The sequence below is a fragment of the Lissotriton vulgaris genome, chromosome 1_1, assembly GCF_964263255.1.
Source record: "Lissotriton vulgaris chromosome 1_1, aLisVul1.2, whole genome shotgun sequence".
NCBI lineage: Eukaryota > Metazoa > Chordata > Amphibia > Caudata > Salamandridae > Lissotriton > Lissotriton vulgaris.
In genome coordinates this window covers 900,624,596-900,639,365 of record NC_141685.1, presented here as the reverse complement: position 1 = coordinate 900,639,365, position 14,770 = coordinate 900,624,596, and the positions used below count along the sequence as shown (strand labels likewise).

The following is a 14,770-nucleotide window of genomic DNA, read 5'->3' as shown; positions in this document are numbered from 1 at the left end:
CTATGGCTTATCAAGAGCTCATTGCCAGAGCAGCGGACTATCATGGGGTACCATTACATAAAGAAACATTAGAAGAGGACTTTCTATTTGAAACACTCGAGTCCCTACATAGGTCAAGTCAAACACTCCCTATACTTAAAGGCATGACGATACATGCAGATGATATCTTTAAAGACCTTGTCAGAGCACGTACTTCAACTCCAAGGGTAGATAAAAAAAATATAAATCCTTACCATCAGATCCTGTGCTTAATAAGGGACTCCCTAGTAGTGTCCAATGCTCGCAAAAGAGCTAACTCTCAAACCACTGGGGTGCACCTCCCCCAGATAAAGAATCCAAACTTATCGGGCCTCTGAAAAACAAGTATCTGTTCAAGCTGCTAATCACTGGTGCATTGCAAACACACAGGGCCTACTAGCTTGGTATGATAGGGTACACTGGGATGAGATGGAGCAACTGCTCCCAGACACACATAAAACTAAGGCACAGCAGTTAGTTGAAGAGGGGAAACTAGTCTCTAACTCCTCAATAAGATGTGCTTTAGATGCAGCTAACACTGCAGCTAGGGAGATTAATACCAGCATTCTCATTAGAAGGCATGCATTTCTTAGGATCTTGGGGTTTAAGCCTGAGGTTCAACAGGCCATTTTGAACAACCCTTTGACAAGGGCCTGTAGTCAACCAATCCTTATAGAAGATGAAAAGGGACACGGAAGTGGCAAAATCCATGGGAGCGCTCCAGTCCCCATTAAATAGAGGCTCCTTTTGCAGCTCATTTTACAGAGCAGGGTCCACAACAACCTCCTCGGACCCAAATGCTTTCTCTTACAAAGGCAACAATGAACCCTTTTCCTTTAGAGCTTTCTAGAGAGGAGGATATAGAGGAATCAACTCCAAAGGCAAGGGTAAAGTCTCCACACCACGTAACACCCCTTCCCCTAGTAAACAGTGACTTGCCAATACTTCCCCTTGATCACTCAGCACCTGACTGAGAAAGACTTTAACAGTTTCTCCCCATTTGGCAATCTATAGCAAACGACAAAAGGGTGCTAGACCTTATCCAACATGGTTATTGCCTGGAGCTCACCTCCATTCCACCAACCATTCCACCTCGCATTCACAAATTGTTGTCAGACCATTTGCAGGTACTCAAACAAGATTTGCAATCTCTCTTACAAAAGGGAGACATAGAACTAGTTCCATTTCAGTACCAAAGTTCAGGGGCTTACTCTCTTTATTTTCGAATTCCCAAAAAGGAGGAATCCTTAAGGCCAATTTTGGATCTCAGAGAATGAAACCACTACATACTGTCAGAACATTTCCGTATGTAACTCTTCAGCAGGTTCTTCCTCTCCTACAACAGGGCGATTTTATTGTCCACATTGGACTTAAAAGACACACATTTTCACATTCCCATTCATCCAGCATATCGCAAATATCTCAGATTTGTGAAAGCAGACAAACACTATTCGTTCAAAGTACCTAGCAGTGGTAGCAGCTCATCTCAGAAGACAACAAATTCATGTCTTCCCCAACCTCGACAACTAGCTCATAAAAGCCAGCAAACACAAAAAGTGTCTTCAAAACACTCGGACAAAAAGAAGGCTTAGCACGTCAGTGGAATCAGTCACAGGGCCAATTAACAGATCTAATGTTGGTAGACAGCTGCACCCATCGCTCTCTGCAGTTGCGGAACCCACAAAATGTATCAAAAGCGCTGTCTTTCATCAACCCTGTTCCACAAGTTGTGCTAACAGCAGATGCATCTTTCACCGGTTGGGGTGCACATCTCTATCATTATGCAACCCAAGGTCTCTAGGATGAAAACACAGACGTTTCCACATCAACTATTTAGAGCTTCTAGCAATGTTTCTAGCACTGAAAGCTTTTCAGTCTAATCTCACAGTCAAAGTTGTCCTAGTCCACACAGACAATATGACAGCAATGTACTATGTACAAAAACAAGGTGGGACACACACTCTCCAACTGTCATGCCTGTCTCAGACAATTTGGAAATGGGCAATCCATCACAGGATTCACCTTCTGGCGTAACACTCCCTGGGTGTAAACAATCAAATTGCCAACCTCCTCAGCAGAAGGAGACCGCAAATCCACGAGTGGGAACTACATCCCCAAGTTCTCCTTCCATACTTTCAACAATGGGGATACCCACAAATAGATCTGTTCGCGATAGTAGACAACTCACAATGCCCAAACTTCACCTCCAGGTTCCCACACCCTCTCTCCAAAGGCAATGCCCTATGGATGAATTGGTCAGGTATATTTGCCTATGCTTTTCTGCCTCACCCACTCCTTCCATTTCTGGTTCGGAAAGTCGGGCAAATATCACTTGCACTGATTTTGGTAGCTCCCTCATGGGCCTGTCAACTATGGGGCACCACCCTGTTAGAGCTCTCATAGTTCCACATCAAAAACTACATCTCACCTCCAATCTCCTCTCTCAGAACCATGTAGAAATCAAGCATCCAAATCCCAAGGAGCTCAATTTGGAGATTTGGCTCCTAAACTCATAGTTTGGATATTTAAATTTACCACCAGACTTGGACTATTCTGAAAGAAGCAAGAAAACCTACTACCAGAGCTTGCTATGATGCAAAATGGAAACGATTAATTGTTTACTGCAACAACAAAATTCTACCTCTAGATGCTTCTGTTCAGAACATTATCTGTTATCTTTTGAACCTACAGCAATGTGGGCTAGCTTACACATCTATTAGGGTGCACCTTGTAGCAGTAGCTGCATATTTGAAAACCAGGCAACATCTGTCTGTTCAAAGTTTCTGTTATCAAAGCATTTATAGAGGGCCTAAAAAGAGTTATACCACCAAGAATTCCTCTGGCACCAGTGTGGAATCTTAATGTTGTACTTAAAAGACTTATAGGCCCAACCTTTGAATCATACACAAGTGTCCTTTACAGTTTCTCCTCAACCTGACGTCAAAATAGCTTTATTGTATTCTATTGAAAGAACAAAAGATTTTCATAAAACAAAGCAAATGATTGTTTAGTTTACACTACCTCACAACGGCAATCCTATTTCTTAATCTGGAATTTCAAAGTGGATTGTAAAGTGCATTCAAACTTGCGATGCAAAAGCCAAAAGAACTTTATCTAAACCCCCCAGAGAGCATTCCACTCGCAATATAGGGGCATCTATGGCCTTTTTCAGTAACATTCCTATAGCTGACATTTGTAAAACAGAAACATGGTCTACACCATACATTTACCAAACACTCTTCTGTGGATGTACTAGCACGCGAACTAGCCAATGTAGGGCAGGCAGTGCTAAAAACTTTTTTCCAGACAACTGCAACATCTTCTAGTTCACCACCGCTTTGGGGGAATGCTGCTATATAGTCTATGCAAAGCATGTGTATCTACAGCACACATCCTGCCAACGGATAATGTTACCTACCCAGTAAGCATCTGTTCTTGTCATGTAGAGATGTAGATTCACATGCGCCTACCCCCCTCCCCGGGCATCTGTAGTTGTTGCAGTTCTCATTATTCACATTAGCTACGCATAGACATCTATTCACTATAGTCGCGTACTCTTTTCTCACCCTCTTGCGGTATAACAATCGAACAATGGAGTCGATGCCCATGCAACAATCACTGAAAGGAGGAGTTACCTTACCTCGTGGCTGGAAAGACTTCTTCAAAGAAAACCAATTTGTAAACATCCGGACACAACACTAGATGGCAGGAGTATGCAAAGCTTGTGAATTTACAGCTCTGCATGCCAATAACAGACGCTTACTGGGTAAGTGATATTATCCTTTTACAGTGTTGTCCTTCTTCTAGAAATGCCAGTGGAACATGATCTCATCCTGGCCTTACCCATACACATACCTTGTAAAACCGATGTCACCTTTGTTTTTGGGAAATTCTTTCATATTCTAAAGAGTCTAACTGAGTTACATTTAGCTCAAAGGAATATTTGTCCTATATCTCAGCTTAGACACCAGCTGCCAACAATGGCACCCATTATATATCTTTAGAGCTCTAAACATTTACCTGGAAAGAGTGGAGAAAACCTTTTAATGTTTTGACCCTCTGTGTGGCCTATGGTGGTCTTTATATAAGCAAAAAAGCAGCACCCTTCTGCATTTCAAAGTTCTATGACTTCTAAAGACTTGAGCCTTCTTAGAGACTTCATATTCATTTCACCAGACCAATGGCAGCAGCAGAGGAGCTATGAAGATACCTCTACATCGCACACATTCTGGGGCAGCCAAGTGGCCTCATTGTATGCTTCTTGAGCCCTAATCTCATTTCAAAAAGGTGCTGGTAGTGGCCATAAATGTGTGCACAACTTGCTGCATGGACAGTTAAACACTCCTTCTCCACTCTTAGCATTAGAGACATAAAATTGGAATTTGCTCCACTTGGACAGGAGGTTGAGAAAAAGTATCTTCTGGATGATTACGAAACACTTGTCCTTGCCCTCTCTTCTTCATGATATCAGGCAGCCACCCACTTCATCAGCAAATGCAGGAATTTGGTGTGGTGGTCAATAACACATTAGTGTGGGGTGCAGCTCACATGCACAGAGGATCCATGGGACATAGAAGGCTACTATATTCTGTCAAGTGACAGGATTATTATTTATTTTTTTAACTATTGTTACTGCTTCAACCATGCAATTTTCAACCAGTTGCAAAAGAAGGGAGAGCTGGGATGAAAAAAGTAGGATTGTGACAGAAAAAGCAGGCCAACCAAGCACAGAGACTGCAACAGGTGCCTTGTCACTGTAGGCACACTTTGTATTCAGCGAGTGCTAGTGTTTCAGTTTTCATTATGCGGTCCTGTGTGCTGGAATCGTTGAGGTACTTGGAAGACACCACAGACTGAAAGAAAATGTCTGATGTAGAAAGTTACTGAAGCCCTTCGTACACTTCTGCTCTAATGCTGCTGTTTATATAAGCCTTTCCTGAAAGAACACATCTTACCACTGACAAGACATTTTTATTGATGTAGTGAATGGAGAGGTTGCTAAGACAGCCTTTTTTGACTTCTCTTGTAGTTTAAGATCTTTTGTTCTTAGCTGTACCAGTTCCTGAACGTGTGTGTGTATACACATCAATAGCAGCCTGCCACGAAATTATGGGATGTTTGCCTGCTTACTTCACTTCAAATTGTCCTGTGTTTTTTCAGAGGATTTACACAGCTGGGTGTGCCTTGTCCATGCTACATTTGCAATACAGTCGTTCTTCCCAGTCAGATACTTCCGCCTCGAAGGACACCTGGACCACGGGGCAGGAACCCACACAGTTGTTATGCAGAGGACTGCTACAATCGAAGAGGTAAGACAGACCAGCTCGCAGGATGCAAACCCCTTTCCTTGGCAGAGGCAAGCACGTCACTTAGGTTTATCAATATTATTGCCAGGTTCTGTTCAGCACAGCTTATTGTTTTAACTGCAAATACATTGCATTTTTTAAGTTCAGCGAACTACACTTCACGTCTGCTCCATAATATCCAATCATACATAGTCTGTAACTCACAGAAGCCTTATTTTCATCTGAAGGTGAAAGCTAAACACTTTCTTGCAGCCGAGTTGTAGGTGCCTACCCATGTCAACAAAATGCGCATAATCATGATAAATTGCAAAACCAGACACACTGAAGATAGGATACAGAACCCTCACTACCACCTCAAGCAATTATTGCCTCAGCCCTAATGCGGGCGGCCTACTCAGCTCTAAAATAGGCATTGTGCCCAGCACTTTTTAGTGTAACTGAATCCCCAAGTCTCTGATTATAAGTGGAAAGTGTGCTGAAGGCGAGTGTTCAGTGCTGGCCCCGGTGGGGAGAGACATGTCTGTGGACAACCATGCTCCCCCCCAGCCCCGAGAACAAAACCACAGCTGGTTGTTAATATACTGAAAGTGATTTGAATTGGCAAATTTATATTGATTGGCTACTGCCATCTTGCAGTGCAGGTGCAGAGGAATGTTGGTGGCAGTAGGTTTTATGCCTTGTCACTATTGAGCTCACATTTATGAACTGCACAGCAGTATGCATTATTTAGTATTACATGCTTCTCTGTGACAAAAAACTATTTTTGAGTATACTTATAAAAAGCAGTGCTTGTGTGTGCTGGTAGGTTGCACCAGGGAACTCACTGTGGACGCCGTTCCGCTCAGGAAGTGATACACTGAACTGCATATTAGTGCCACCCATGTGCGATGACACCAGTCCCTTTCTTTCTGCAGCTACAGACACCGATCCGGATCGTCACTCCATATTTCTTCAATAGGTGGAGAGATTTTCAGTGTCCAAGAGACATGTCCCCCCCTAAAACTACAGGATTAAAAACTTGAAGGAGTGTAGTAAGCAGATGTCTGAGACAGATCCTCAGAAGGTGTTCCTCCGGTGCATGGTTTTGACATACGACTCCAAGGCTATTCAAGAATGTGAAGTGAAGCTGTACGTGGTAAAGCACCGGAAGGCTTCACACCAGATCTGATCCAAGTTGAAGTAAAGATCATAGACCCACTCCTGGTCATGAAGTCAAATCTTCTCAAGGTCGAAATCTTTAGGTAATTCAAAGAAAAAACATAAGCTGTCACAGCAGTTTGAAGCCTTTCTATAGGCCATGCTGCATATCTTTGGCACGCTTCCGACTCCCTGTGGCATGTCTTTTGGCAGCTGTGGTCCTTGATCTCCTCTTCCCCACTATGGGGATAAAAATGAATGAGCGGACAGAGGTACTGCAGTGCAGCCAGGCACCAACCAAACCTCGTTTGTCCTTCAGCGAAGCCCTCACTGACACACTGTTGGGCACTTGTTCTAAGCAATGCTCTAGCTCCCATATCAACAGTCAAGTCCACCAGCAGAGTAAGTCTTAAAGCCTTCCTAACCACTTCCTTGACAACAAGTCAAAACATCTGGATACTTTTGATAAGCGTATGTTTCCTTTTGCCAGCCTTGCGATCAGTTAATGCAAGATGTCAGCTCGTTCACTGCATCCATGCACTTTTGGACATGGTGACTGGTTCCATGCAACTTGTGTGCCGAAAGAATTCAATGTGTTAGTGATACAACCAAATTTTCCAACTACCTGAGCCTTGTCTAGGAAGGGCTATGGGAACCAGTGTGGTGCTTCGACGTCTCACAAGGATGAGGTCCATGGACTTCTCTGTGGACATTCAAGCGTCCTTAATGGGCATGCCTTTCAATGTTCCTGTTTGGTGAAAAGGCCGAATGCCCTAAAGTGTTTTAAGAAAAGCCAGGCCATGGCTCATTTTTTGGTCCCTTCATCTCCAGTCCAGTAATCCAAAAAACTGTATTATCCATTTAGGGTATATGACAGGGGGTTGGCGTATAGACAAAGTAAGGCCCCACTCTCTGCACAACCGGCCCTTTCAATGTCTGGGCCATGAGTGTAACGGACAACGCACTGGCCTTGAAAGGCAGCTTACCTTTCAATCCTCCGCCACTCCAGCAAAAACCTCAAAACCCATTCAGTACATCCTTTGTGCCATCTGGTAGGAGGCCGGATCAGCTACTTCTGTAGGGCTGGCAGTATATTGCATCCCAAAAATACATCTGATAGTGCTACACCTTCATATTTCTTTTCTTCCCACTGCACATGCTACCCTCATTGGAATGCATGTTTAAGGACCAACTGTCCAACTTATGTCAGTAAGTGCAAGCTCTTTTGGCCAAATGACCCAAAGAGATTGTATTGGACTCAGAAGCGGGGTTTGGTGTTATTCGCGCTACGTCCGTGTACTAAGTACAGAGGCGTGTGCCCTATTCTAGATCTGTGTGCTCTCAACGCCTCCCTGCACAGAGAAAATTGAAAGCTATTCAGTTTGTGTTCCATTTCACCCTCACCAGTGACCGTCTGGTATTCTCAAAGGTGGTGATGGTTACTGCCCATCTTCAGAGGTCAGTGGCACCAGTCTTCAATGACTGGTTGTTGATGCCGGGCTTGCCACAGTCCATCCTGAGCCACCTCTAGGTTATGAACCTCTTGACATCATCGGGCTTATCAATTAACCTGCCGAAGTCACATCTAACTCCTTCGCAAAAATTCACTACCATCAGAGCCATCCTGGATACATTGCGCTTTTTGAGCTTTGTTGTGGAGCAATAAGTCTACAGTGTTGGACTTGGCCCTTAAGGCAGGTTCACCCCTAATCTTTTTGCTTTTAATCTGTGATATGCGTGGATGATTTTCTGGTCTGTGCGCACTTTTTCTCTGTGTCCCAGAGTAAAGTGCGTGCATGTAGTTAGGCTGGCCTGCTCTCCCATAGGAATGCATGGGGAATGTCTGTGTCCCTAGTAGTTCCTGATGCGTGGGGAGTGCATGCTCGAATTTGGTATGTGAGAGTTCGTGGGAATTAATGCTTCGCAATGGTGTATGTGGTATGTGTGTGTCATGTGTAGAAATGCCATTTCTAGGACTTGGCATATTACTGTAAAATATGTCTGCAGTGTGATTGGCTGGAGCTGGCTGGTGAGCCTGGCTCCAGGAAGGCTGGATGGGTCTGCCCGGTGGTGAGTGTGAGATTAGCATGCTTGATGGCTTGGGAGGAGTGCACCTGGTCCCTGATGGGCCTGGACTTTCCCCAGACAATGCTGGCTCCACCCCCTGTAGTGCGACTGATGTCCCTAGCCCTGCCAGTGAATAGAGAGGGTGGTTGAGGTAAACAGAGTACTTCAAAACCAGCTGCGACTGGTTTTCCCCCACCCTGCACCCTGAGACAAAGGGATTTTGCTGTATAAGAAGGGGCTGTGTCCCCACACAATTTGTTCTTTGGTTTTCTTCCAGGATCCTTGCCAGAGGGGGCTGTTGCTGCTGCTGGGGCCAAGAGGACCGCCACTTGGCTGTCTCCCTGCCTGGAGACCCAGTGTGCTGGCTCTGGCCCTGCCTTGCCCCTCTGCCTGCCTCCAGCCCCTGCTGGAGCTTTGCTGTGCCTGGAGGCGCGCTGACTTTGATTTATAGCGCTAGGCGCGCTTTTATTGCCTTGTAGCGCTGAGCGCGCTTATCCTTTGCTCCCAGAGCGCTTGGGAGCGCTTTATTGACCTTGCCGGTGCCCACCCGGCATTGGAGCAGATTTGCCGATTTTTGGGATAGCGAGTGCCCACCTCGCTTTATATTTTTATTTGAGGCCGGTGCCCACCCGGCATTGCCCCGCTGTTATTTTATTATTGAAAAGCCGATGCCCACCCGGCATTGCCCAGGAGATCACCGCCGCAGCCCAGGAGTGTGTTTTGCCCCTGCCGGGCTGCCGCGCTGCCTGCGGCGACCCGGAAGTCCCGCCTCCTGATCCCCAGGGCCGCGCTGCCATTGGCGGCCCCAGAGGAAGCCAGGCGGATTGCCGAGGGACGAGGCCAGGCCAGGGAACCAGGAAGCAGCCTGCCGCGTCTTGCCGAGGAGCCCCGGAGAGTGAGAGGAGCTCCCCGCCTACGGCCTTGTCCACGAGGCTCCCGAGGCAGAGGAGCCCCGCCCGCGGCCCCCGCAGAACCTCGCCGCCTGACAGAGACCCGGTGAGTGCAGGGGCAGGTTCTCTCGGTTCTTTGAGCGGCCCCAGTTGGCAGAGGGCCGCTCCCACGTGTGCAGCATTTCTTTGTTGGAGCCAAAAGGCTCGTGGGGGCATTTATTCTTCGAGCCCTGAAAGGCTCTTGGGCAATTTGTTTATTTAGAGCCCGAGAGGCTCCCGCCCTACCTGCATTTACGAGCCCCGAGGCTCGAGGGGGCATTTCATTGATTTAGAGTGCTGAGCTCTACGGTGCCACATTTGTTCAGCGAGCCCTGAGAGGCTCTAGGGGGACACAGGCAGCTAGTTGGTTGTAGCCCGAGGCTCCCACGCTGTGTCTCCCCACCTTGTCCTTGAGATCTCCTGGCTCCAACGTTTGCCCAGTTCAGAATTACAACTGTCCAGCACTTAGTGGACAGTTGCTACGTTTAGGCTTGTGGTTTGTGCTGCCTGCGCACACCCCCTGACACTGAGACTCAAGGCATTCCGCCCCTTTCGAGGCCAGTTGGCCTGAGGGACATTTTGAGTGTTGTGCTACGCACACCCCGCACATTGTGATTTCTGTATTTGTGATTCTTGCGCAATATGTTCTAATCTGCACCTCTGTGTTTAATACCTCATGTGCAATTGTTGATGTCCCACTTTATGTTTATCCCCTTTGTTTGGTGTGCCCTGCATAGAGGATTGTTGACGTCCCACTTTATGTTTAGGTTTCCTTCCCTTTGCTAAAAGTGAATTGCTTAGGTGTTGGTATTCCTTCCTTAGGTCCTAATGATAAGGTCCTTGTTACCTGCGTGATTTCCTATAGTGTTTTAGGGTTGCGTAGGAGGTCTTTACTCTGTTCCAGTGATTACTGGATGTGTGTTGCATTTACAATTTTGGTGCTAATCATTCAATGTTTATGTCCTAAGTGTGTACCTACCAGTATTATTTTCCAACAAGTGCCTACCCCTGACAGTGGTCCATGTGGCCCTGTCCTGTACATAATTCCCCATGTAAATTCTGCCCGTGCCCCTGGCACATTGTAAAGTTTGCGTGTGTTATCTAATGTGTTTTTATTACAATACAAAGGCTATTTTTTAAATATAACCTTGTGTGGAGTTTTTCTTTGTGGTGGGCCTTAGGTGTTGTTGCTGGGGTGCGTGCGCAAATACTTAACTCATACCGCCTCCAAGTTTAGCCTAGACTGCTCGCGCCACGTTACCTAGAGGGTGAGCGGGGGTTACCTTGGTGTGTGACTCCCTTGCCCTGACCTTAGGAATGGTGATCCCTGACTGACCTTGACGCGAGTCTTGGCCAGCCAGGGTCCCGTTTCTAACATACAGCATTTGTGATATAATCCTGATGTTTCATCCTCTGTCTTGAGTCTCAGTGCGGACTGCTGTGAGGCTTCTTGGCCACTGCATTCTTTTCGCCGACCATGCTAGATGACACTTGCAAGCTTTGTAGTGAGATCCGAAGTCTCCATAGGCCCTGAACCAAGGGAAAATGTCAGATTCCATCCATGTGACGAAGGAGACAGAAAAAGATCTGCAGTAGTGGCTGCTTGACCGCAAGTGGACCAACAGCAGCTCACCACTCCCTACCCCACCCATAGTTGACGGTGGAGATGGATGTGTTGCTGCTGTGTTGGGGAGGCTGACTAGGAGACGTGGAGATCAATGGATCTTGTCTCCAGTGGAAACCCACTTCTACACCAATTTGCTGGAGTTGCACGTGATTCGCTTGGGTTCGAGGCATGTGGGCTGCTGAATTCATATCTGTGCATAGATCGCCGCCTAGTGTTGGGTCCGGATGATTGCACATTGTTGTCCTGGAAGAGTCTTCGAAGTATCACGAGAGAGGTGGCTCCTCCCCTGGACTACAGTGCGCATGGGCAAGGCCTCCATCCCCAGATTGTTTTTTTCCGCCATTGGGTTCGGATGTGTTTCGGTTCCCTCTGTCGGAACCGATAGTTGTTCAACTTTTCTACTCGAGACCAAAAGGTCTTTAGGCTGGGCGTCGGTATAGTTGCGTTCGGGTTTCTTGTCTGACTCTCAGCTCCGAACTCTTGCTACCCTTCCGCGTGCTCTCGGCGCGGACGGGCCTACACTACATTTCTGCTATGGAGCGGACTCCGTTCAAGAAGTGCCCGGTGTGTAACTCCAAGTATTCACACCTCGACGTGCACCCTGTGTGCAATAAATGCTTGTCACCGGACCATGACGAGGACCGCTGCATGGCGTGTTCGAAATTCCGGTGCAAGAAAACTCTAAAGATTCGTCGGGCCGCTAGGCTCCAGGCCAAGTTCTCGGCTACCACGGCGCCCCCACCAGACGACATATTCGAAGAATCTGTTGGAGACGACGACGACGTACAAGTTTCGGAATCTAGTCCCGCGTCCAAAGGGGATGCCTACGACGCGGGTGATGAGGACTTTGACGAAGTCGCCGACGAGGTAGGGGACGACGATCGGGCTATTGCCACCGCAGGGGATAGCTCGGAGGAGGAGCATCCCCAACCAGACTCAGGGGTCAATCCCCTTCACACGGCCCAGGTCGAGGGATCGCCTTCGGGCCTTACCCAAGACCTCGTTATGAGTCCAACGTCCCCGCCTCCGGGCCCGGTCACGGACATTTATGAGGCGCCACTCCCGTTGAAGAAAACGAAAGTGAAGCCATCGGGTCACGCTCCCTCGGTTTCAAAACCGAAAGTGAAAGCGTTAGGGCAGAAGGCTCTGGAGGCGTCAACTTCCAAGAAATTCAAGATGGCCGACTTGAAGAGCCACGCCAAGATGGCCGAACAAAGGTCCTTGGGGTCGGCACCGAAGGCGAAGTCGACCGACGCGGCTGCGTCGGCGCCGAAGATGGTCGGGGTCGACGACCCGAAGACGGCTCCAAAGAAGCGACAGGGCGACGACGCGACCGGGGCTCGGTCGGCACCGGCCCTTGGGGACAAGGTGCGTGAGGTGTCGGCCCCGAAGAAGGTGCCTGCCATCGATCCGACTCCCGACTCGGGGAGATCGCTCGAGCCGGTCAAGCCCTCTCCTGCCTTAACAAAGAAGGTAGCAGAATCCCTGCAGCGGATACGGAAAGACGATGTGGTTCCCGATCCGGACACCGTGGCGCCTAAGCACACGCCGAAGCCTGCGAAGGCGCAAACGCCTATCCGCTTTACCCTGCCGCCAAAGTCGACGCCGAAGGTTTTCGCGCCGAAACATGGCGGGCCCTCGAAGGAGGTATTGACAACGAAAGCAGCCTTAGTGGTGTCGAAGCTTCGGCTCCAGCCTCTTGCTGAAGAGGAGCGTCGAGAGGTCATCATCGACGCCAATACTGGGAAATTGTCTCTCCTCAAGAGAAAAATCACCACCTAGCCGGTGTTGGAACATTTTCGGATCCCTCTCAAGAATAAGAGGGACTCTGCAGAAACTTCGGCCCTGATAGAACCTGTGTCTCCACAAGCCCTAGGACACTCGCCAACGCGTTCCGCCGCAGGCGATGCTGACGAGGAGGACGCCGAGTACAACTATCCGGCGTACTCGGAGCCGGAGGAGGAGCACGAACCTTGGACGGCCGGAGGCGACCCGGAAGACCCGCAGTCGGGCCAGGACAGGCAACTTTTTGCGGCCAAGACGTCACCGACGGAGAACTCAGCGGCCTTCAATGCTCTGATCGAGAGAGCTGCGGCTAACCACAATGTCGAGCTGCACTCGGACCCTGTGGATGTGGACTTTTTATTTGACACTTTCTCAGTGGCTGAAAAGTCAATCAAAACACTGCCAATGCTTAAAGGGGTGCTCAAACACGCAACGGAGGTCTTCAAGGAGCCCACCCGGGCGCGTGTCGTCAACCCTCGCATTGACAAAAAATATAAGGCAGCGCCCTCGGATCCTACATACATCAAGGGACACTTGCCACTGGACTCGTTGGTTGTATCCAACGCCCGGAAGAGGGCGAACTCGCAGACCACTGGTGACGCTCCTCCCCCAGACAAAGAGTCCAAAATATTTGAGGCCTCAGGGAAACGGATTGCTGCACAGGCAGCTAATATTTGGAGGATCTCCAACACACAGGCCCTACTTGCACGCTACGATAGGGCTCACTATGACACCTTAGAATCACTACTGCAACACTTGCCTGACCAGTACAAGGAGGCAGGGGAAATGCTGATTCAGGAAGGAAAGCTCATCACAAACGCATCCATAAAATGTGCGCTGGATGTGGCCGATACAGCCTCCAGGGCAATCAACACCAGTGTGTTGCTTAGGCGGCATGCTTGGCTTAGAATTTCAGGGTTCAAGCCCGATATTCAAACGACAATACTGAACCAAACAGTTAATCCTGACCACCTGTTTGGCCCTGAGGTGGATGCGACGCTGGAAAAAATGAAAAAAGATACAGACACTGCCAAGTCTATGGGGGCCCTCCAGTCTCAACAGTTTCGGAGTGGTTCCTTTCGCCGCTCCAATTCCAGAGGCACCTCAAGGGGTCAGGCATCGCAGTCCACACAGTATTACAAAAGTAACACCCAAACCTCGTACAACAACAAGGGTAGAGGTGGCTACAGAGGCAATAACGTCAAGGGCAGGGGACGTGGAAACAACAGCTCCAGGTCCACCACCGCCAACAAGCAGTGACGTCTTGTCACTGCCCCCCGACCATACAACACCGGTCGGGGGAAGACTCCAGCAGTTCCTGCCCGCGTGGAAATCCATCACCACGGACAGGTGGGTCAAGTCTCTTATCCAGTACGGTTACTGTCTGGAACTTACTTCCATTCCACCAAACATACCCCCAAGGAGCCGTCCTATGTCGGCGAGCACTTGACCTTGTTGCAGCAGGAAGTTCTAGTCATGCTGCAAAAAGGGGCGATAGAGCTCGTTCCATTGCAGGAAAGGGGAACAGGGGTTTACTCCCTGTATTTTCTAATCCCCAAAAAGGACGGATCCCTCAGGCCCATCCTGGACCTCAGGCCCCTCAACTGGTACATTCTCTCGGAGCACTTCCATATGCTCACGTTACAGCAAGTGCTCCCTCTGCTTCAGCAGGGGGACTTCCTGGCTACGCTGGATCTGAAAGATGCATATTTTCATATCCCCCTGCATCCTTCCCACAGGAAGTATCTCAGATTCACAATTCAAGACCAGCATTACCAGTTCAGGGTTCTGCCGTTCGGGGTCACCACGGCGCCAAGGGTATTTACAAAGTGCCTAGCGACTGTGGCGGCGCATCTCCGTCGCCAGAATGTCCACGTCTACCCCTACCTGGACGACTGGCT

General features: G+C 48.6%; 1 protein-coding gene across 1 annotated transcript in view; it reads left to right on the top strand.

The window, feature by feature from the left end:
- The window catches only part of SHFL (shiftless antiviral inhibitor of ribosomal frameshifting), a 165,354-nt gene that overhangs the window by 129,398 nt on the left and 21,186 nt on the right, over positions 1-14,770 (top strand). Inside the window, exon 8 of the mRNA XM_086959005.1 lies at positions 5,179-5,327. Within this exon, the coding sequence (XP_086815131.1) occupies positions 5,179-5,327 (149 nt within the window). The remainder of the gene's footprint in view (positions 1-5,178; positions 5,328-14,770) is intronic.